At 42.0% G+C, this 25280-nt stretch overlaps 1 protein-coding gene across 1 annotated transcript in view; it reads left to right on the top strand.

Annotated features, from left to right (window-relative positions):
• TAB2 (TGF-beta activated kinase 1 (MAP3K7) binding protein 2) overlaps positions 1-25280 on the top strand; it is a 128641-nt gene that overhangs the window by 67586 nt on the left and 35775 nt on the right. Inside the window, exon 2 of the mRNA XM_029911026.1 lies at positions 17622-17811. Coding sequence (XP_029766886.1) covers positions 17710-17811 — 102 coding nt within the window. The 5' untranslated portion in view covers positions 17622-17709. The remainder of the gene's footprint in view (positions 1-17621; positions 17812-25280) is intronic.

The following is a 25280-nucleotide window of genomic DNA, read 5'->3' as shown; positions in this document are numbered from 1 at the left end:
TACACAGACCTGTGAAAATCACAGATTAGTGTATGCAAAGCTGTGGTTTTCCTTGCTGTCTTCTGGCATGGAGTGGTAGGGGTAAGGATGTGGTCCATGATGCCACATGGTATGTTGGGAGGTGTAAGGAGCAGCAACCATGGAGTTCTCCAAGGAGTGCAAAGACCGATGAGTCTAGGATTTTTGGACCTGTAGGTTAACCAGGGTCTGCAGCATTTGGGTTTGCTGCCTGAGAAAATCCATTATGTCTTGGTGCATATCCCATTCCTTGTCCTACTAGAACTCCAGGCCTTTTGTCTGTCTTCTGTTTTTAATCATGCTCTCGGCTTTCTAAGCCTTTTGGTCATGGTCCAATGCACCACTAACTTGTAGGACCTTGCCGAACATGTCTTCTCCGGTCCCCTCCCTCTTCTCATCCTGGTCAGGCGTTGTGTGAGTATGCAGCGGGCACCCCTCAAGGCCACCACGCCAGGAGCTGCTGATAAAAATAGACACATGCACCACTAGATTTTGAGTCACAACAGAAAAGGAAAGATAATTTTTTTTCAAAAGTCACTTCCCTTGTTCCAAGAAATGCTTATTGACACGTTAGCTGTGGAGCACCTCAGTACACCAGCATTCTCCAGCTCACCCCTGGTGAGTATGGTCTTGGCGGGGTGGGGTGTTATTTCTGTTGCATGAACCCATAAAATTCTGGCCCCTATCCCAGGTGTACAGGTATAGGGCAGTGGCAGTGAAGATTAGCACTATTGTTCATAGTCAGTGGTGATTTTGGCTGATATCTCACTCCTGAGGATAACAGAGGTTTAGAGGCTTACTGGCGTCCTGAAGCCACCCTGACCTGTGTGCAGCTAGTCTGTTTGCTGCAATGATGCCAGCCAAACTGAGAGCGGCATAGGAAAGTCTCCTATTGTGGAGACAGAACTAAGGCCACCATCCCTAGAAACCTTTGGGTGAGGATTGCAGAGTATCACTGTTGAGGTCTCTCAGTAGGATAAAAGGGACATCCCTATTCATATAAATAAAGTGCTCCACATACACCCCCCCCCATCTATCCCAACAAAGGAACGAAAAGGAGATGCGGACTATCTATTTGTTCCACGTCTACCTCAACTCAGGACACTGAATCTGTGTGAATCGTGTAATCTGATAGCCATAATACTGCTGAAGAATTTGTTTGGATTTACTTCCTAACTTTTATTTTCTGAAAATGTATCAGTAAATCAATGAAAAGCTGATAACTTTATCTTGTAAACTTGGGGATGGGCCAGGTGCCATTTTTAAATGGTTGGGTGGGAGGGAAGGAAAAGCAAATAAAGCATTGTAAGGAAGATTGCATGCACACACTTAGTCAAGCTACCATCCCTTTCGTCAGTGGGCTTATCCACTTTTGCTTGGCAGAATGGGCTAAATTCCTGTGGAGTTTCATTTAGATCCTGACTCGTGGCGTGGTTGGAATTCCCAACTGTGTCTCACTGCCTCCTCATACTCTTCTTCGCTGTGCATGGCAGGAGTCTTCATCTCAGACTATTCCAAGGGATCCAATGTGGTCTGGGAGGTGCTGGTGGGGTCATCAGCAAGTATGGCATGCAGTTTGTTGTGAAAGCAGCAGGCCTGCAGTCCAGCCCCAGCTTTCTTGTTGCCCTCCATTACTTGTTCCTTCACTTTCATGTGGTGCTGCTGCTATCTGCAGTACCTCGTGGCCTGCATGCCCCATGCAATTTGCTCATTGATGTTGTTCCGTGGCTGTGTTTGCACAGCCTCTTCTCTTCACATGCCCAGGAGATCCAACACTTCTTGCCTGCTCCAGGCTGGAGTGCATCTAGTACATGAGTGTGTGTGTGTGTGTGTGTGTGTGTGTGTGTGTGTGTGTGTAGACATAGTGGGATGCAAACAAAGGTGAGTTGCTAGGTGCATTTACCAAGGTGGGCAAATAGGAAAGAGCACTTCAAAAGCATATGTGGTTGTTAAAGGTGGAGGGAAGGTGGATCTCTGGTCTCTGTGGCTCTTGGGCAGTGAAGTTTAAAATTGTGAACAGAACAGTCACTGTTGCAGGGATTGGGGCATTGTGGGACAGTGGCTGGAGGGCCAACACAGGTCATGCAGTGACTACCCTCTCACTGTGTTGACAAAATTAGGATGACCATGGTACTTTGCCATTCAGGGAGGTGGTTTTACTGCGTTGCTGTAAGTGGATGCATATGTTAGCTGGAGACAAATTTTGAGCATAGACACCCAGGGCCAACGGGGGGCGGGGGGAAGCCGGTACAAATTACTAGGGCCCGGCGGTCAGGAAGGGGGCCCGGCTTCCCCCCCTCTCGTTGCCTTACCGTGGCCCGGCGGTCCGGAAGGGGGCCCGGGGCCTGGCTCCCCCCCCCCCTCCAGTCAGCCCTGTTTAGCCGGTCCACCCTTGCTAGGGGGCCCAAAAATTTTTTTTCACCAGGGCCCGAACCCGCTCTCGGCGGCCCTGTAGACACCTGCACAAATAGGTTGACACAAGGAATCTTACGTTGACCTTACTTTGTAGTGTAGACCAAGCCTAACACTACTGAATATCGTTGGTCCCACCCTTCGCTGCCTCTCCTCTTTCTTCCGTTGTGTACACATTTGCCTGCTGTTTCTTCACTTTCAGCTTTGTTGCTACTGTTACTGGTAAACATGCTTGGGGAAGAGTAGTGTACGTGTTAGCTCTCCTCAGAGAACTATATTAGTAATGTGATATGCTAGTAGATGAACCAGGAAGTGCAACTGGCTGTTGAAAAAACAGTGAAACTGACTGTAGACAGTGCTATCAAATGCACACAAAGGAAAGAAGAAATGCACGTAGCTGCCAAGTTTTGTATAGCTCCATGTGGGCTATTGTATGCAAATTACTTGCAAATTAGCTCATTAGGGTTTTATATTTGCAAATAATTTTTATATGCCTATAAACTTTAGGTTAAGTTCCATACACTGCTACAAGTAATGGCAGGGAAAGAACATGAAGATGCAGCTGCTTGACGGGTGCTGAAGAGTGTGTGGGTAGTAGGAAGCTATGGAACCTGGGTTTGTGCTAGTGGCTGTGGACTGTCAGAGAGGCTGGTTGGGTGGAGTTGTCTTGGGGTAAGGTAGGTTAGGTTTATGGACGTGTCTGGGTGGTAGGTGAGGGTAACTGGGGCCTGGTCTACACTGGGGGGGGGAATCGATCTAAGATATGCAACTTCAGCTAAGAGAATAGCGTAGCTGAAGTCGACGTATCTTAGATTGACTTACTTCGCGTCCTCGCAGCACGGGATTGACGGCCGCCGCTCCCCTGTCGACTCCGCTTCCGCCTCTCGCCCTTGTGGAGTTCGAGTCGACGGGGAGCGCGTTCGGGGATTGATGTATTGTGTCTAGACGAGACGCGATAGATCGATCCGGCAGGTAGTGTAGACGGACCCTGGGAGCTGTAGGGAGAGATGGAGTAGCTAAGAGAAGGTAGGTCAGCGGGTTGTCCAAGGGTGGGAACTGGAGGGAGAAATTTGGGGGGATGTCTGGAGGGAGTAAGAGAAAATGAGTAAGCTCAGGATCTGGATAAAGGTCTGGGTTGGGTATTGGAGGGAGAGAATTGTGAGCAGCTGGCTTTGTAGAGGAAACCCAGGAAGGTAACTGGGGGAAACTAGGTTTATTGGGGTATCCATGGGAGAGCTGGTAGCAGCTATGTTTATGGAGGATGTCCCGGAGAAGGTGAGTGCCACTGAATGGCTGGGAAGGGCTGGATGGGGTTGATGTTAGTCCCCATTGCCTTTAGTTGCAGCCTCTTGCCTGTTTCTTTCCGTCTTTCAGATACAGCAGGGAGCACAGTAGAGAGGCTGCTTGACTGCCATATCAGCAGGTCCTACAGCAGTCTCTGGTAGCCCTGAGTTGCAATTGCAGCCCATATTTGTAGCCCAACTGAATGTATGGGCTGCAGGAATGTATAAATAGAGCCCTGCAAATCCGCGGATATCCACTTTGTCTGTGGACCATTTTTGCGGATCGCAGTTTGGATGCGGATACAAATTTTTGTATCCACGCAGGGCTCTACGCATAAAGTGCAGCCTTCATGTGTGTGTCACAAGAGAAGTATGCCACTTGGCAAGTCTGAATGCAGGGAAACTGTTTTTTCCCCTTTTATCTTATTTCAGTTGTAGTAATCTTAATTGTGACTTGTAACAGTAATACAAAACTTGAGCAGGAAATGTAATTTTTCATGTTGTCCCTTTTCATAAGGCTCTTCAGATTTAATCTAATTCCTAAAATCAGGTTTCTCTGACAATAGGAATACTGAAGCATCTTTATTGTGTCCAAGCAAATAAACAATCTAGCATGACTCAGAGGAATATATTTTCTGTGGTGTCAGTAATACAAAGGTCTTATTGGATCAGATTGAAAGTACAGAGAACTTTGAAGCTAAGTTGCTTAGATGTAGCTGAGATCTAAAGCCAGAGATACAGATTCCATTACTGTTTGTTGCTGTGGGGTTATGAAAAGTATATTGTTTATTATAACTAAGCTCTGTGTATTCCCCTGGCCCATCCTCTTGAAATATTTAAAAGCCTGCTGTTAATAACTGTTTTATACTCCTCTCAGGAACGTGCTGTATGCTTTGTTCAGAGTTTTCCAGGCACCACCCTCACAAAAGGATGGCTGACTGAATTACTCTGAAGACGTCTTAGACAGTGGTGCTTATGTAGTAAAAGAGCTGTGTGGTGTTAGATTTAAAGATTTGTAGTTAAGAATTGTTACACTGTTCAGTTTTAAATACATGCTCTGCAAAAAGAAAGTAGATTATTTTTTTCAAACTCACATTTTTGAGTTGTTATATAACTTTGAAGCTTATTGCCTTTGTAATATTTAAATCTCTTGATTGAAATATCTTGTTTCGATTAAAAAAGATCAACACTTTAATTCATGCCTTTTACTGGTGGTTCTGAGAAGTTTAGTTGTCAGTGTCTGAGAAATTACATTTTGTTTACTTTTTATTGATCATTTTCACAGAATAAATCTTTAACTGGAAGTCTGTTTATATTTCATCACTTTATGATTGTGTGTCAGGCCTAAGTTATCTGGGGACTTTGCCAATAGTTTTTACAAGGTTCACTGCCTATTAATTCTTTTATTTATTTAAAATTTTTGGCACAACTGGGCAGGTAGACTTACTGTAACGTTTATCTCTCCAGGAGCGTGAAAGTCTTCAGAAATGGCTCAAAGCAATGTTTGTGAAGATTATTAGTAATTTCAGGTTGTCTTGCATTGCAATAAAGCATTTAATTTATAAGTGAACAACAATGTTTTTATCGGCTTTGAGAGCTAAGTCATAAGGTCTCTATTTCTGCTGCTCTTATTGATCGCTCCCTTTCCTTGACTCTGTTTTTCCCTTTACTTCTGTAGTCCTGTACTTTATACACCTCTACCTCGATATAACACTGTCCTCGGGAGCCAAAAAATCTTACTGCGTTATAGGTGAAACCGCGTTATATCAAACTTGCTTTGATCCACCAGAGTGCGCAGCCCCGCCCCCCCCCCCGGAGCACTGCTTTACCGCGTTATATCAGAATTCATGTTCTATCGGGTCGCATTATATCGGGGTAGAGGTGTACTCATTTTATTCATCAGTCTCTGAACATTCCTTCAGTCTTTGCAACAGTTTTCCCTCTCCTCCTGTGTTAGTGATCTCCAAAGTTCTGTACTTAGGTGCCTCTTTTCCTTTTGTGTTATATCATTGACGACCTTATTGCTCACACAGTCTCAACTACCAGTGCCAGTTGTGTATCTTCCTTTCATTTTCCAGTCTGACATCTAACTTTTTAACCCTATTCTGGATCCACTGCCAGCTCCTGAACTCTGTTGCTACTGACAGTACCATCTCCTTGTTTCTTAGGCTTGCAGCCTCCGAAGTAATTTTAAACTTATTTCCCCAAGCAAGGCAGATGCCAAGTCCTGCTTATAGCTTCTCCACAACATCTCAAAAGTAAGCTTTAAAATATTTCGACTTTAAGGCTCAGTCTACACTAGATAGGTTCTATTCTGGAGTTAGTCCTGGCAGCTATGACTGTTTCTGGTGGATTCTGGGATGTTAACAATCTCTCAGAATGCCCACCAGCTCCCATAATACTTGGTAACTTTTTCCATAACCCTGTCATATAGCAGTGGCTTAAGGGAGAGCCTGGTATTGATGTGATCCAAATGTTTCCAGACACATGGTTTGTATTGTGGACATGTTGCACTGTTGCAAAAAGCAGTGCATTTACCTAGTCTAGACTGAGCTTAAAAGTCAAAACAGTTTTTGCTGATGTTGTGGAGTAACTACCAGCCAGACTTGGGGGGTGTGTGTGTGTGTGTGTGTGTGTGTGTGTGTGTGTGTGTGTAGAGAATCCTACTGCATTCATCATCTTTGTGTGTGTGGCCTCTGCCTCATGCATTAGAGTCACTCTACACCAGTGGTTCCCAAACTTTAACCACCTGTGAACCCCTTTTACTAAAATGTCAAGTCTCACGAACCCCCTCCTAAAAATGAATATTTCCAGGGATTTTCTCCTTCACCTGAGTATAAATTATAAAAGCAGTGATCTTGGAAATATAAAAATTGTTTTTGACATGCTTATTACACACTATTAATTATTTATCATTACAGTATTTATTACATTATGAACACGGCAACACTCTTCCAAGATCTCACTTTCGTAGCTTGTATCACTTTGAATAAGCCTGTTATAAGACAAGGATAGACTTTACAAAAACTAGACAAGCCATTTACAAGACAAACTTTGCCTCTCTACAAAGGAAAAAGGACACTAAACTATCTAAACTGCTACATGCCACAAGGAGCCACAACAGTAGTTCCCTTAACCCACCCAGCAATATTGTTAACCTTTCCAGCTATACTCTTAGCCCAGCAGAAGAGTCTGTCCTATCTCGGGGCCTCTCCTTTTGTCCCTCCAGACCCACGAACATGATACAGTTCTGCGGTGACCTAGAATCCTACTTTCGACGTCTCCGACTCAAAGAATATTTCCAACATACCTCTGAACAGCATACTAACCCACAGAATCCCCCCTACCAGCACTACAAAAAAAAGGATTCTGCGTGGACTCCTCCGGACGGTCGTAACAACAGACTGGATTTCTACATAGATTGCTTCCGTCAACGTGCAAAGGCTGAAATTGTGGATAAGCAACATCACTTGCCCCATAACCTCAGCCATGCTGAACACAACGCCATCTACAGCCTCAGAAACAACCCTGACATCATTATCAAAAAGGCTGACAAAGGAGGTGCTGTCGTCATCATGAATAAATTGGAATATGACCAAGAGGCTGCTAGACAGCTCTCTAACACCACATTCTACCAGCCATTATCCTCTGATCCCACTGAGGATTACCTAAAGAAACTACACCATCTGCTAAAAAAACTCCCTGACAAAGCACAGGAACAAATCTGTACAGATACATGCCTAGAACCCCGACCAGGGACATTCTATTTGCTACCCAAGATCCATAAACCTGGAAATCCTGGACGCCCCATCATCTCAGGCATTGGCACCCTAACATCAGGCTTGTCTGGTTATGTGGACTCTCTCCTCAGACCCTACGCTACCAGCACTCCCAGCTATCTTCGAGATACTACTGACTTCCTGAGGAAACTACAATCCATCGGTGATCTTCCAGAAAACACCATCCTGGCCACTATGGACGTAGAAGCCCTCTACACCAATATTCCACACAAAGATGGACTACAAGCTATCAGGAACAGTATCCCCGATAATGTCACAGCTAACCTGGTGGCTGAACTCTGTGACTTTGTCCTCACCCACAACTATTTCACATTTGGGGACAATATATAGCTTCAAGTCAGCGGCACTGCTATGGGTACCCGCATGGCCCCACAGTATGCCAACATTTTTATGGCGGACTTAGAACAACGCTTCCTTAGCTCTCGTCCCCTAACGCCCCTACTCTACTTGCGCTACATTGATGACATCTTCATCATCTGGACCCATGGAAAAGAAGCCCTTGAGGAATTCCACCATGATTTCAATAATTTCCATCCTACCATCAACCTCAGCCTAGATCAATCCACACAAGCGGTCCATTTCCTGGACACTACTGTGCTAATAAGCGATGGTCACATAAATACCACCCTGTACCGGAAACCTACTGACCGCTACACTTACCTACATGCCTCCAGCTTCCATCCAGGACACACCACACGATCCATTGTCTACAGCCAAGCTCTAAGATATAACCGCATTTGCTCCAATCCCTCAGATAGAGACAAGCACCTACAAGATCTCTATCAAGCATTCTTAAAACTACAATACCCACCTGCTGAAGTGAAAAAACAGATTGACAGAGCCAGACGAGTACCCAGAAGTCACCTCCTACAAGACAGGGCCAACAAAGAAAATAACAGAACACCACTAGCTGTCACCTTCAGCCCCCAACTAAAACCTCTCCAGCGCATCATTAGAGATCTACAACCTATCCTGAAAGATGATCCTTTACTCTCACAGATCTTGGGAGACAGACCTGTCCTTGCTTACAGACAACCCCCCAACCTAAAGCAAATACTCACCAGCAACCACACATCACTGAACAAAAATACTGACCCAGGAACCTATCCTTGTAACAAAGCCCGATGCCAACTCTGTCCACATATCTATTCAAGTGACACCATCATAGGGCCTAATCACATCAGCCATACCATCAGGGGCTCGTTCACCTGCACATCTACCAATGTGATATATGCCATCATGTGCCAGCAATGCCCCTCTGCCATGTACATTGGCCAAACCGGACAGTCTCTACGCAAAAGAATTAATGGACACAAATCTGACATCAGGAATCATAATACTCAAAAACCAGTGGGAGAACACTTTAACCTGTCTGGCCATTCTATGACAGACCTGCGGGTGGCTATCTTAAAACAGAAAAACTTCAAAAACAGACTCCAACGAGAGACTGCTGAGCTGGAATTGATATGCAAACTAGACACAATCAACTCAGGGCTAAACAGGGATTGGGAATGGCTGAGCCATTACAAACATTGAATCTATCTCCCCTTGTAAGTACTCTCACACTTGCTTCTTATCAAACTGTCTGTACTGGGCTATCTTGATTATCACTTCAAAAGTTTTTTTTCTCTTACTTAATTGGCCTCTCAGAGTTGGTAAGACAACTCCCACCTGTTCATGCTCTCTGTATGTGTGTATATATATCTCCTCGATATGTTTCACTCAATATGCATCCGAAGAAGTGGGTTGTAGCCCACGAAAGCTTATGCTCTAATAAATTTGTTAGTCTCTAAGGTGCCACAAGTACTCCTGTTCTTTTTGCGGATACAGACTAACACGGCTGCTACTCTGAAACAAGGCTCTTATCCTTCATCAAGGAGTATCAGATGTGAAACAGTGTGAAGGTATTTAAGAAGCCAACTCAAAGAATTCCTCCTACACAGGCATTCAGGTCTTGAGCAGTCCAAGCAAACAGCGCACGTTACTACAAAGCTTAAACTTGTTCTTCATAATAATTTTAAAAACAATACTAGCTGCCTGTTTACTTTTAAAAACAGCAAAAAATATCCACCTCCCTTTCCATTTCTTATAAGGAGTCTTGAAGTTTAAATCTCCTCAGTGTGATGGATATGCTTGCTTTGATCTGCTTCGCTCTTTGAAGTTCAGGGGCTCTGGGCTGCTGGCCTCATTGTGCCTAGGGTCCCTAGGGACAGCTCTGTCTGCCATTAGGGATTTTTTTTCCCGAGAACCCCCTATAACATTTCGCGAACCCCCAGTGGTTCACGAACCCCAGTTTGGGAAACACTGCTCTATACATTCCACCAGGTATATTTAATTTGGGACATCCTTTCCAAAAGACAGTCTGGGTTAGGACAGGGGTAGGCAACCTATGGCACACGTGCCGAAGGCTGCACACAAGCTGATTTTCAGTGGCACTCACACTGCCTGGCTCCTGGCCACCGGTCCGGGGGGCTCTGCATTTTAATTTAATTTTAAATGAAGCTTCTTAAACATTTTAAAAACTTTATTTACTTTACATACAATAGTTTAGTTATATATTATAGACTTATAGGAAGAGACCTTCTAAAAACGTTAAAATGTATTACTGGCAAGCGAAACCTTAAATTAGAGTGAATAAATGAAGACTCGGCACACCACTTCTGAAACGTTGCTGACCCCTGGGTTAGGCAATGAGACTTGGGGTCTGCAAAATTAGAGATCTGGGTTCTAATTTCCAGCTCTGCCTGATTTGACCTTGTGCAACTTCTTAGCAGCTAACCTCTACCCCTTTACCTTTTAAAAGAGGCCCTCATTTCCTGAGCAGCCCCAAAATCCACATAGCCTAGCTTTCCAGACTGATAGATAAATAAGGCCATGCTTTCCAAAAGCAGTTGACCTGCTTGGCACAGCTACTGGTTTCTTACGTATCATAAAAAGCAGGAAAATACACACTATTTTTTTTCCCCTTCGGAATTTAACATTAGGAAATAAGTGACACAATTTAATGACTGAGAAGTAGTAAAGCTGGCACTGTGCACTAATAATCATCCATAGTCACTGTTCTCTTTAGCATCCTTGCTGATTTTTTTTCAATATTTGTAGCCTTGATAAACTAGATTTTATTCAAATGGAAGTCTGATGCTTATTGAAGTAGAGCAATTATGTGAATTTGAAGAAATTTGCATCCCATTTCTTGATACATTTGGATAAAGAATACTGAGAGCTCAAATAATGAGACTTCCATTCCACCTGACCTTTCTGCTTTTCCCCTCCCTCTTCCTCCATGCCCTCTCCTTCCCTTTTTGACTTGTTAGTGTATGTCAATTTTATTATTATTAACCAAGCACTAACATGTTATGCCTGTATAATATTGTCTGATTATATACTGTCTCGTCTTGCAGATTTGATGAGTTGAAAAGTTGTATAATTGCATAATTTTATTGGTTATCCCTGTGAAATGTGTTTGGTAATATATACAACCTAAGTCCTTTACCCTTTGTATTTTTGTTTATGAAAATTCATTAAAACATCACAAATGTAGATAATTTAAAATCCTTAATCTAGTTAACTTTTTTGTTCTAAACCCTTTAAAATAGAAATCAATTAATAAAAATTGTCCATATAATTTTTTTTGTAGTAGGAATCAGAGAAGTATATTAATTAGGGCTGTCAGACAATTAAAAAAAATAATCGTGATTAAGTGCGAGATTAAAAAAAGTTTCAATTAATTGCTGTTTTAATTGCATTGTTAAACAGTAATAGAATACCGTTTATTTAAATATTTTGAATGTTTTTCTACGTTTTCAAATATATTGATTTCAATTACAATGCAGAATACAAACATCCCCAAATATTTATAATTTTATATTGGTATTCTATTGTTTAGCAGTGTGATTAAAACTACGATTAATTGTGACTAATTTTTTAAATCTAGTTAATTTGTTTTACATTAATCAGTTGAGTTAACTGCTATTAATTGACAGACCTAATATTAGTCTCAAACTTAGGGTACGTCTACACTACGAGATTAATTCGAATTTAGATAATTCGAATTTGGGAAACAGATTGTATAAATTCGATTGTGCGCGGCCACACTAAGCACATTAATTCGGTTTTTAACCACATTAATTCGGTGGTGTGCGGCCACACTACCCCATTAATTTTAACCACATTAATTCGGTGGTGTGCGGCCACACTACCCCTAATTCGAATTAACAAAATCGATTTTGGTGCTACTCCGCTCGTCGGGGTGGAGTACAGAAATCGATTTTAAGTGCCCTTTAATTCGAAGTAACTGGCTCCGTTGTGTGGACCGGTTAAGGATTAATTCGGATTAACGCAGCTAAATCCGAATTAAAGTCGTAGTGTAGACCAGGCCTTAGAGGAGAGCAGAAAATGTTGTTTGAATCAGCTTAGAAAAGCAGAAACTGGAATATTGTGTGTGTGTGTGTGTGTGTGTGTGTGTGTGTGTGTATATATATTGCAAACACAAACCTCCGAGTATTCTGTAGGGCAGTGGTCCCCCCCCCTTAACTGTAATGTAATCTGTCCGTGCTCCCTGGAAGCTGGGGACAGGAGAGGGGCTGAGGCCAGGGCCAGAGCTGTGGCCAGGAACCAGGATTGGGGGCCAGGGCTGTGGCCGGATCTGCGGCTAGGGGCAGGGCCAGAGCAGAGCTGAGGCAGAGTGCGGGTGGGTGGCACTCCCTCTCCCCCCCACCCCCGAATGTTCCTCTGTGCTCCCCTAGGTGGGCATGGCCCACAGTTTGGGGACCACTGATGTAAGGAATTGAAAAGGTGTTACTAGCGAGAATTCGTTTGCTGTGAGATTACTGCACTTCACTGTTTTGACAATAGCATCTTGCTGCATAGGTTCACTTTATTTAACTAGTTGTAGGTTTAGAAATATTTAAATCCTTTTAGAGGTTTAGGAGGGTTGATACAGGGTTTTAGTTATCCTGCCTTTAGAAATGTGAACTTAATGCTGTTTAACGTATGTTAAAATATGTTCTGCATATATGGTATTTTGTAAGTGGGAGGTGGAGGAGGAGTGGCTATTTTTAACTTGTGCATTTCCTGACTTTTATTTTAATCATGCAACTTTTAGTATCGCATGAATGTAGTTTTTTCATGTAATAGAATTCACAATAGAAGTTTAAAAGTTTTAGTAGTAAAATGTTTCGTTTTATTATTTTGCTTTTTTTTTTTTAACAGACTGAGTTAGGTCATAGAGATAAGTGTGGCACAAACAAGGGAAGATGAAAATGCATAGTGCAGTCTAATGCCCAGAGTAGAAAATCTAGTGGGGAAAAAAGAGATTTTCTTCTAATCTTCAAACTCTAACAATTTTAGGTGATTTTGTTACAATATGTTCAAAACGTTATGTTGATGTCCTTTTAAATGACAGAATATTTACACTACAATATGCAGTTATGAAATCCAAGGTTTCTTCACACCACCTTTTTTACATCTTCATTTTCTTTTTGCCCTTATACTGAGGAATAATTTTACATGAGAGAATTATGCTCTGGTAATGCCTTATTGAAACCAATCTCTCTGAAGATCATCCCAACAGCAGCTCCTTTTCCTGCCTGAGCCCACTAATCAAACGTATATCGTGATGTGTCATAGGAAATGGGATTAATTAAGCTAAAAATATTAGCAGATGCCAGAGAGAGTGCTTGTGATTTTTTTTCAAATTTTTACTACTTTCTAAGCCAACCAATTTTTTTCCCCCAAATGTAGTGCATGCCATTTTTGAAGTTTCAAAGTTAACGACTTTTGAGTTATCTGCATGGCGGGGAAGCTGGTCAGAATGAATATGTGGGGAAAGTGTCATGTGGATTGAGGGTGTTGTGGTTTTGAAGACGTTCGTAATTCAAGGAGGCGGATTGCAGTTCGTTTTAAAATTAATCATCAAGCAGATAGTCTCATTTCAAAAGGTGAACATGTACAATTCTGAATGCGTCAAAATCGGGTAATAGCGAAAAAATCACAATCTTAACTATAGCTGAAGCTACCAGGCTGAAATAAATATTCCCTTTTTTTATGTGAAAAGGGAGGCATGGATAAATTGTGAGAGTCACTGTAGACGTAGTAACTGAATGTTATGGTGAATGCTCCCCCAGGGGAGAAACAGTAGGATCAGAAAAGGGGAGGACAAAGCCCCAGGGAACATCAACTAAAGGAGATAGAGCCCTCAGAAGAGATGTTGAAAGAGCTGGCAGAGGTAAAACAAGAACCTATAGAGCAGGCTATTCTATAAGCCTTAGAAGAAAAGGTTTGGTTGGAGAACGAGATTAACAGCATTGAAGGATGCAAAAAAGTTAATGTCCTATTACTTAAACAAAGCCTTAGACTTGTGTACACTATACATTTTTATTGATTTAATTAAAATTGGTTTAGCAACTGATTTAGTTAAATCAGTTCAAACGCCATGTGTGGACTTTATTTTGGTTTGAGTGCCTTATATCAATTTAGCTTAGGTCTGTAAGGAATCTCTAATATACTCTTAAACTGAACAGTGTGTCCTCACAACAAGTGCCAGTTTAACTAAACCAATTTTGGTTAAATTTTACATTTTTAGAGCAGTAATTTTTTGCTAAAGTTAAAGGCTAGAAATCAAAAACATCTTGCAAGAAAAGAACTAACAGGTGCAGTGCTTGCTGAAGGAGTTCAGAGGAATAGGAGGAGAGAGTGGCAAGGCTGAGAATGTATGGATTGGTACTAGAGGGTTTTTAGGATAAAGGGACACTAGAATATGTTTGAATTCAGAGGGAGTAGTGCCTCATGTGGGAATGATATTGGGAGCAAAGGAAAGACAGGAGTAGGAGAATAAGCTGATAAGCAGATCCAGATTTCTGTGTGTGGAGTTGAATATTAACTTATTGACCAAAGAAGTGTATACAGGTTGAGGCTCGAGGAACCTCGAGCCTCAACCTGTATCTTGGTTTCGTCTAAAATAAATAGTATTGTTACATTTGCTCTTAATTATATTCATTCATACAGCTAAGCTAGAATATCATCAGCACTTGGCTTTCTTTTAAACATTGTAACTGGGAATTACACTTAGTGGCGTGCCAAAAAAAAAAAAATCCAGTCTAAAAACCCCAAGTTAATGAATGATACAAACTTGTTGCAGTCAGCCACGATGTGCAGTCATTGGTACATGTAAGTTCATTTGTTAACACTGATGCAGGCCTCGGTATTCTTGACTTCCTGAAGAAGAAAACAATATATGAATAGCCCAAGGAAGCCTGACTTATTACAGGGCTAAGTTCATCCAATCATGAGCCCAGAATATTTCTCATGTATATAATAATATTAATTGATAAACTGTAATGGGTTGTCTCTAATATACTGATCCTGAGATTATTGCAATTTTTTAAATATTATTAACTCTGAACATAACATTATCTTCTTGCCTTTGGAAGATCACCTTGATAAAAGCAGAGCAATATAAAGCACATTGGAGACGTTATCGGGCATCTTTTCAGTATTTTATTTCTTTCCAGTGTGTGTGTTTGTGTTTTTTAAACAACACTATTCTGGCATTTCCATGTGTATGTTCTTTTAAAATGTGTGTTCAAAATATTATGCTCTAAAATAATGGATATTCATGATGTGGAAAATGCAATACTTGATTCAGGGCTTGTCTACGCTATCGCCTGGGGTCGATCTAAGATACACAACTTCAGCTACGTACTTAGATCTACTTAGTGCGGTGTCTTCACTGCGGTAAGTCGACAGCTGATGGTCTTCTGTCGACTCCACTTATGCTTCTCGTTCTGGTGGAATACCGGAGTCGACGAGAGAGTGCTCAGCGGTCGATTTATCGCATCTATACTATATGTGATAAATCGACCCCCGCTGGATCGATCACTTCCTGCCCATCCAGTGGGTAGTGTAGACAAGCCCTCAGTAACGTAAACATCAAGATAAAAGGGAAGGCGAAACTATGAGGAGCAGACCTGCATTAAACAGACATAGGCAGTCGTACACTCTGTAGGAAAACATTATTATGAATGTTTGAAAGATTGAAAAGGATTAAAATCAGAGGGAATAATGAATTTTCAAATACATAATTATATGGGGAATCGTAAGCAGATTCATATTTATTCAATGGAAAATGTTACTACACCTCTACCCCCATATAACGCTGTCCTCGGGAGCCAAAAAATCTTACCGTGTTATAGGTGAAACCGCGTTATATCGAACTTGCTTTGATCTGCCGGAGGGCACAACTCCACCCTCCCCGGAGCACTGCTTTACCGCGTTATATCAGAATTCGTGTTATATCGGGGTAGAGGTGTATTATATCTTTTTAAATAGAAAGTAGGGCTGTCAATTAACTCATGTGATTAACTAAAAAAAAAGAATCATGATTAATCACACTTATAACAATAGAATACCAATTGAAATTTATTAAATATTTTTGGATGTTTTTCTACATTCTCAATATTGATTTCAATTACAACACAGAATACAAAGTGCACAGTGCTCACTTTATATTATTATTTATTACAAATATATGCACTTTAAAAACAATAAACAAAAAAAACAGTATTTTTCAATTCACCTCATACGAGTACTAAAGTGCAATCTCTTTATTGTGAAAGTGTAACTTACAAATGTAGGGGTTTTTTTTGTTACATAACTGCATTCAAAAACAAAACAGTGTAAAACTTTAGAGCCTACAAGTCCACTCAGTCCTACTTCTTCTGCCAATCGCTAAGACAAACAAGTTTGTTTACATTGACGGGAGATACTGCTGCCTGCTTCTTATTTACAATGTCACCTGAAAGTGAGAATAGGCATTCACATGGCACTTTTGTAGCCAGCATTGCAAGGTATTTACATGCCAGATATGCTAAACATTCGTATGTCCCTCCATGCTTCATCCACCATTCCAGAGGACATGCTTCCATGCTGATGATGCTCGTTAAAAATATAATGCGTCAATTAAATTTGTGACTGTACTCCTTGGGGGGAGAATTGTATGTCTCCTGCTCTGTTTTATACGCATTCTGTATATATTTCATGTTATAGCAGTCTTGGAGGATGACCCAGCACATGTTCGTTTTAAGAACACTTTCACAGCAGATTTGACGAAACGCAAAGAAGGTACCGATGTGAGATTTCTAAAAATAGTTAAAGCACTCGACACAAGGTTTAAGAATCTGAAGTGCCGTCCAAAATCTGAGAGGGACGAGATGTGGAGCATGCTTTTAGAAGTCTTAAGAGAGCAACACTCTGATGCAGAAACTACACAACCCAAACCACCAAAAAAGAAAATCAACCTTCTGCTGGTGGCATCTGACTCAGATAATGAAAATGAACATGCGTCAGTCTGCACTTCTTTGGATCGTTATCAAGCAGAACCCATCATCAGTATGGAAGCATGTTCTCTGGAATGGTGGTTGAAGTATGAAGGGACATATGAATCTTTAGCGCATCTGGCACATAAATATCTTGCAACAACAGCTACAACTGTGCCATGCGAACACCTGTTCTTGCTTTCAGGTGACGTAAAAAAGAAACAGGCAGGCGGCATTGTCTCCTGCAAATTGTAACCAAACTTGTTTGTCTGAGTGATTGACTGACGAAGTAGGACTGGGTGGACTTGTAGGCTCTACAGTTTTACATTTTTATTTTTTAATGCAGTTTTTTTGTACATAATTCTACATTTGTAAGTTCAACTTTCATGGTAAAGAGATTGTACTACAGTACTTGTATGAGTTGAATTAAAAAAAAAAACAATTTTTGTTTTTTACGGTGCACATATTTGTAATAAAAAATAGTGAGCACTCTACACTTTGTATTGTGTTGTAATTGAAATTAATATATTTGAAAATGTAGTAAACATCCAAAAATATTTAAAATAAATGGTATTCTATTGTTAACAGCGCGATTAATCGCAAATGTTTTTAATCGCGCAATTAATTGCGATTAATTTTTTAATTGCTTGACAGTCCTAATAGAAAGTCTTTGTTTCTATATCTAAAGTAGCTAGTTTGTGCAGTGTTGTTTTTGGTTTTGGTAAAATACAGAACCTCACACTTTGAACTAAGACTATGTATAAAATTTGGCATTTTTCCCCCCTCTCTTACAGAAAATGCTGGAACAGGAGAGATGAGTACTCCTTTCACTAAGGCCTAGAATTGCCTGTTGAACAACAGTCCTGATCAGGCAATATACGAATGGCCCAAGGAAGCCACCAAATAGATTTTCAGGTTTTACATGACCTGCGACAAAAATTTCCGGAGGTACCTGAAGTTGTTGTGTCCAGATGCATGTTACAGGTCAGTGCCCTTTTACTACTCTATATTTGTGTTGCCATTTATTGTAGGTATTATAAGTGACTGCCACAAGCTTTCGCTCTAATCTGCCATAGTTGGATGGAACTGTTGATAGCAGATTTTTTTTCTGTTTATATTTTTGGCTTCCTTCTGTTTGCTTTAAAACAAGGAAAGTCTCAAATCAGTTTCCAGCTTTTTCATAGTGTATTCTCTCATGATATTTCTTAAAATTGAGGAATTTAAATTTCTTCATATGTTGGCATTCATATTTTGTACTGTTTACATTGGGAATCTAAAAGTTTCCATTATAAATACTTTTATTCTCAAGGATTTATAATGTGGCTGAAAATTCATTCTAGAGTGAAACTTAATGAACACTGCAGATTGAGAGAACTAGTTTGACCATTTTTAAGTTGCAAGAAGGCAAAATTTCAACCCTACCCTTATTTTTGTGAGGTTTTAAGCTACTCGTATAAGGAGCAGGCAAAAAAAATTATTTTTCCACCTTCCACTCCCCTCTCGTCATTTTGCTGAAGTAGGAAAATTACTCCTGGGGGAATCCTGCGCTACTGCACATGTGCATAGTTAATGAGCCATGCATATTTTTATTTTTTTGCGCAGAAAAAAGCTGCCTAAATGTTGCTACAGTTCCACCTTTTGCCCACCAGTGGGTGCTGTGGTGATAGAACAAAGCAGCAGCTCCCAGCTAGCTAAGGAAGAGAAAGAGCCTGCCTTCTTCTCAGTGCCTATCAGGCCAGGTCAGGAGACGGGCTATGGGGAGACAGACAGCGTGGGGTGCTGTGGGGGTCAGACGGGCTCATAAGGGCTGTGGGGGAGGACAGACTGGGCAGGGGCTGAATGGGAGTGGAGGCACAGGGCCACAGGGAGAAAGGTGCAGGGCCACATGGTGATGCGGGAGGGGGTGCAGAGCTACATAGGGACAGGGGAGTGGCTGGATGGGGGCACAGACACACATGGGGACTGGGGAGGGAGTACAGAGCCACATGGGGAGAGGAGGTACAGAGCCATATGGGGATGGGGGAGTGGGAGTGGAGTGACACATAGGGGGTGCAAGGACACATGGAGATAGGGGCAGATGTGCCTGACTGAATAGGAGAGGTTAGGGGTCAGTCAGGGTCTGCATGGGGGAAGCTCCCTAACAATCACTCCTCGTCCCCCCAAAAAACCTGTTACATAATTTTCCCACCCGTATTCAACCACTCTCCAAGTTCACACCCAGGCTCCTTCCCAACAATTTACTTCCCTCTCCCTCAGCTCCTCTGTTATCCCTGACTAAACCTTTGCACTGCTTCTGAGGGGTGTGGGAAATACGGTTCTGTATTGTAGTTTAAATGAATTATTACTCAGAGTTCTGTATTAATATGTATAGTAAGGAATCTGTTTGTCAAAAAACATTTCCTGAATTGTTTTTGTTGTTTGTATTGTTACAGACATACTTGCTGACAGCTATTTTGAAATAAATGATCAAAATTAATTGAAACTGGTGTGATTATATTGTGTAATTTTGACAAATAAAATATGCAGACCTTTGCAGAATTTTAAGAAATTGTGCGCATAATTTTTAATTTTTTGTTGCAGAATTTTTAATTTTTTGGCACAGAATTCCCCCAGGAGTAGAAAATGGACCAACCCATGGAGTTGCCATATTTGCTCTCCAAATTGCATGGCACCATGCTTGTGCTTAAGACTGGCCCTGCGAAGTACTAATTTTTTTTATTTCAAATGCTGTTTAGTTCTTCTAACATTAAAAATGGTATATTGGGGTGAGGTGATACATTGGCTTAGTCACGTGCATTATATCTTCACCTTCTGGAATCTGTTTGTGATAGGTTGTACCCTAGGCAGCCTCCTCCTCATCACAAAATTTGATATGGTTGATTTTTCTACTGAGGGAGAGGCCTGGAACCAGAAAATTAGGTCTGGCAGATAGATAACAGAAGTGTGTGGCAGAAGTGTGCAAGAAATAGCACCCCAGTCCCCTGCACTGCTGCTGTTCGTCACCTTGCAGTTTTTTTAAAATTTGTTTTCGTAGGGTAGGTCATGTGTTCGTAATATAGAGAAATGCAATTGTCCAAAGTTTTTAAATGACAGAGTTATTTAGCTTTAAATACATAATGTAAAGTAATTAATGTTATGAGTTCCATAAATGGGGTTCTGCAGTGGGGAGTGCTAGGGTCCTCCAGTGGCTTGGGCTGCAGTGGACTCCATTTCCTGAGAAGTTGTGATTCCTTCCAAGTACAGAGAGGCAGAAAATACTCAGCAGCTGTTACTGCAGCAACAAGAGCTCTTTGGATCTGCTCTGGTAGCATAGTGACTCGGGCAGGGCTAGAAGCTCAAAATTCCCTAATGGTGGCAGCCCCAGATCTGGTGGCTGGTGGAAGGCATCTGGCTGAGCTGACTCCATAGATACACACACAGATGGAATTCTACCCGGTCAGTGATTTTCTTTGTAGTTTTTAATATGCTCTAATTTGACTAAGATAACAGTGAGGCTCCAACTATTTCAATATTAGCTTTTTAAAAAAAGGACAACTTAGTCTCACTTAAGCCAGGAAGTTCTGAGTTAAGACTGATAGAGAAGTCTTAAGGTAGCACTTTCAAGTCCATATATGGTACTGGTGAGTGAATTTTATCTCTTGTACACTTGGGTACAGTGGAGTTTTGAATTGTCTAAATATTATGACTATTGTATAAGTCGGATTTTTGTTTATTTTTAGTTTATTTTAACATACTTTTTCTCAAGTGGGCTGAGCTTTGGAAGATAGTTTCCCTATTTTTTTTTCCATAATAGACCTCTGACTTGGCCCTTTCCTTATTGCTCCTGCCACTTCCTGAGTGTGTTAATCTGCTCTTGTAAAGAGGACCTTCTTCTTCAAGAAGGCTCTGCATATTCCCACTTCTGGATATTATACTGCCTAGTGGTGCTGAATGGTAGAAACTTCTCCAAGCATTGTCCATTAGAGCACTCTCATGCCCCCTTTCTACCCCTCCCCTCAGCATCTCCAAAAGTTCTGAAGGCATAACTATGTAAGGAGTGCAGCGCCCTCTACCACCTCAGTTCGTTCCAAATACTTGCCATTGATGGAAATGAACCTCTCCAGTCCTTTCAGCTGTGAAGTTCTTTCCTTAATTTTTAGTGTTAATTGTTAGTTTTCTTTTGTAGTATAGTGATAAGTATAGGTTGTTAGGTAGTTAGCTCTCTCAGTTCCAGGTTATGGCAGAACTGAAGAAGTGGGATTCAAGAGACTTCGTACCCTGCTATCTTCCTGGCGTTGGATGACCACTCTCCTCCTTGGTGTTCTGTCTACCAGACTTCGACAGCCGGAGCTTTCAAGAAGAGGTATAATAGTTTTGCAGGTCCTTCTCCTTAAGGAGGCCCTTGAGGCTATATCCTCCGCGTCTGGGCAGTCAGTTTCTGTCACTTCTTCCAGGAAGTCAAAGCAGCTAAGGGTTCTAGGAAATTGGAACCTTCATTGGGTCCAGCTATAGTTCCCACTGCTCTAGCAGTTAGGCTTTTGAAGTTGGAACCAAGGGACACTCTATTGGCACCAGCTGTCTTAGTTCCAGAGAAGGTGACAACTGTTAGTGCCAAATCCTGCATGTCAGATTTATCAGATCCATCCAATTCTGACAGAGCTTCTAGGGTTCTGAAGTCAAAGGTTCTTTCTAGTCTCAGCTTCAGGAGCCAAGAAGATAGATTTGAGTATTTGGATCCTGTGCCGTCCAAATGTTCGGCTCCGGCCTCAACCCTTGCTCAAGTTTTAGGTCTATCTTAGGTTCCAAAGAAGACTTCACTTTGGTAGCTGATGTGCACTGTTTGGCTTCTGAGCATTCCTCATATCTGAGTGAGAAGCAAAGAGACTTGAGAAAGAGACAAGCTTCACCAATTCCAAGGTTGGCATCATCTTCACCTGTAAAGGATCAGTCTGAAGAAGAGGATGAGAAGATATCAGCTCCTCTTTTTGAATAGGAGCATACTATAGACTATGATCATGGTTTATCAGCAGATGAGCATGTGGGCCTCGCTTTTCCCCTTCTGAGAATGCTCTGCAGTTTCACGGTTTGGTGGATCGCATGATATCCACTTTGAATCTGTCTTCTGTGCCTGTGAAGGAGGCATCTAATCCGCTGATTAATATTCTTGGGGTACCTCCAAGAGTATGATGTCCTTACTAATCTTTGATGCTCCAGCCCGCTAAGACTGTTTGGTCCACTCCTGCCAACCTATATCCAAGAAGGCAGACAAATTGCATCAGATACCCTCAGAGAGGTTTTCATATGCACCCTGTACCTAATTCACTGATAGTGGCTGCTGCAAGTAGCAGGTCCAGGTATGGATAGCCACATTTCATCCCAGTGATAGAAAGGGGAAGGAGATTGATTTCCTAGCGAGAAAGGTGTTCTTTTCTTCATGTCTTGGTATTAGGGTGACAAATTCCCAAGCTGTTATGGCCTGCTATCTATTCCATCTGTGGGAAAAGTTGGCATTTTGGGGGCGTGATTTGCCAGATGACAAAAGCAGATGGGAAAATGTGATCCTAAAGAAGGGTCAAAATGTGGCAAAGATCATTCTCAGGATTTCCTTTGATGTCTCAGACTCTTCCGTTAACTGCAGAAGCCAATGCTCTACTCTGAGGAGACATGCATAGCTTCATTCCTCCTCTTTGGTTCTGGATACTAGAATTCAAGTGGAAGATCTCCTTCCCTTCAAAGGGGAGATCTTTTCAGTGAAAAGAAAGATGAATTGCTGGAGAAGTTGGAGACAAGATCGAAGGCCCGTTCTTTGGACTTGGTTTCTTCTACTAGCAGGAGATCTGTTCCTTTCTGTTATCAGAGACCGTATAATCCACAGTTGTTTTTGGCTTATTTCTCATAAAATTAAAGACATCAACAGTTCTCAGCAGCCTTCATCATTCCAGAGCAAGCATAAAAAGAAGTCTTTTAAATCAAGGCCTAAATAGATTTGATATGAGGGTTGAGAGTCAAGAACCAATCAGCAAGGATCCTTCCTTTTCTCTGTTTGGAAACAGGCTAGCCCATTTTATCAGCAAATGGAGGCTTCTTGTGAGAGTATTCTGCTTTCAGAAGTGCAGAAGTTGCTTCTCCTATCGCTATAGAGGAGGTATCCAAACACAAGATACTTTCTGATACAGTGTCCGTCACAAGTTCTTTTCCCTGGGCTCATGCACATCCCTATCTAGGGCAACACAGTCCTCCTTCCTTTCATTGAGGCCCCACCCACACACTTTACAAAGAAGGCAGCCACCCCGAGGTTCCTCCCAACTGACTTGGAATCCTCTGGCTATTACCCCGAGGCATAGACCATTGATCCTTCTGGACTTGATTGCATGCACTTAGGCACCATCTTCTGGCTTATTACAATGGCAATGTGCAGAGCCACTTGAAGAAATGAAGGTTACTTACATGTAGAGTGCTTTGAGATGGCTCTGCATGTTCATGCTTCCCACCCACCTTCCCTTCTTTCTCAGAGTCCCTTTTTGTTCTGTCTCTGGTGGTGGAAGGAACTGAGGGGGTAGAGGGCATTGTGCGTCTTTATGTAGCAGTGTCTTAAGAACATTTGGAGCCATGGGTGCGAGGGAGGCTTTTCAGAGCGCTCCAATGAGGGGTTCTCAAACTTATTTGATCGCACTCCCCTTCTTTGCTTCTGTAGTATACACACCCCACCACACAAGTACATATACCAATTTAAAAAAAAATCACCATGTGACTCTCACTAAATATTAAAAAGAGTAAGGCTTTGATTCAAATAAACCCAATGACCCATTGTAATAAAAGCAAAAGCAAAATAGTGATTGAGGTCTATGCTTACAATTTAAATGTGCACACTGTGTCGTAGCAAACGGATTAATGTACAGATGGTCATGACTTTGTATAATGCTATGCAAGCTTAACAGAAATCCGTCAAAATGCACAGCACCATCTGAGGACCTGATATGTTTGGAGGAATTAGCTTTGCTAGTTATTCATTTCTGTGGGTAAAATTGGTGAAATAAGTTTTGGGGTTTTTTGGCTAAAGCTTCGCATGCTCCTCCCTGAATGCATTCTGCCCCACCTAAGGGGACTCACCCCCAAGTTTGAGAACCTCTGATCCAATGGACACTTCTTGGAGAAGTTCTGCTGTTAGGCACCACTAGGTGGTGTAATACCCCTAAATGTGAATACAGTAACTCCTCGTTAACGTTGTAGTTATGTTCCTGAAAAATGTGACTTTAAGCAAAACGATGTTAAGCGAATCCAATTTCCCCATAAGAATTAATGTAAATGGGGGGGAGGGGGGTTCCAGGGAAATTTTTTTTCACCAGACAAAAAACTATATATTATATAGATATACACACCATATACGTTTTAAACAAACAATTTAATACTGTTCACAGCTATGATGATTGTGAAGCTTGGTTGAGGTGGTGAAGTTAGAGGGTGGAAGAGGGAGGGATATTTCCCAGGGAATGCCTTGCTGCTAAATGATGAACTAGTACTCAGCTGAGCCCTCAAGGGTTAACACATTGTTTTTAATGTAGCCTCTCACACAAGGCAGCATGAACATGAGGGAAGGGAGACAGCATAGCAGACAAAGACAGACACACACCTTGTGTGTGGGAGAGAGAGAGAGATGGACACTGCCCCTTTAAGTAAGCTGACCCACTCTTAAGTGCATTGTCTTTTTAAGTGGATCAGGAAGTTGAGACAGCAGCTGCTGCCCCAAGCTCTCTTTGTCTCTCTCCATCCGTGTCCCCTCCCTGCTCTATATGGAGAAGGGGTAAGCAGGGTGCAGGAGCAGGGGGGAGGGGGACACCCTGACATTATCCCCCCCTTTCTCCCCTGCACAGCAAGCAGGAGTCTCTGGGAGCAGCTCCAAGGCAGAGGGGAGGAGCAGCACATGGCAGTGGGGGGAGGTACAACTGAACTGCCTGGCAATTGATAGCCTACTGGGTGGCTGCAGCACAGAGAACTTAGGGGAAGGGGAGCTGATAGGAGGGCTGCCGGTCCACCCTGGTTACAAGTCCCCACGAGCTAGCTGCAACCGGCTGCTCTTCCTGCAAGCAGTGGACAAAGCAGGCTGCCAAACGACATTAGAAGGGAGCACTGCACAGCTTTAAACAATCATGTTCCCTAATTGATCAGCATGAAACAACGTTAACCGGGATGACTTTAAGTGAGGAGCAACAAAGGGTCCTGTGGCACCTTTGAGACTAACAGAAGTATTGGGAGCATAAGCTTTCGTGGGTAAGAACCTCACTTCTTCAGATGCAAGAAGTGAGGTTCTTACCCACGAAAGCTTATGCTCCCAATACTTCTGTTAGTCTCAAAGGTGCCACAGGACCCTTTGTTGCTTTTTACAGATTCAGACTAACACGGCTACCCCTCTGATACTTTAAGTGAGGAGTTACTGTATACAGAGCAATCTTTCTCTGGGTGTGTATATAACAAAC

Source organism: Terrapene carolina, unplaced genomic scaffold, assembly GCF_002925995.2.
Source record: "Terrapene carolina triunguis isolate 2854851 unplaced genomic scaffold, T_m_triunguis-2.0 Scaffold85, whole genome shotgun sequence".
NCBI lineage: Eukaryota > Metazoa > Chordata > Testudines > Emydidae > Terrapene > Terrapene triunguis.
This window is presented reverse-complemented; position numbering and strand designations above follow the sequence as displayed.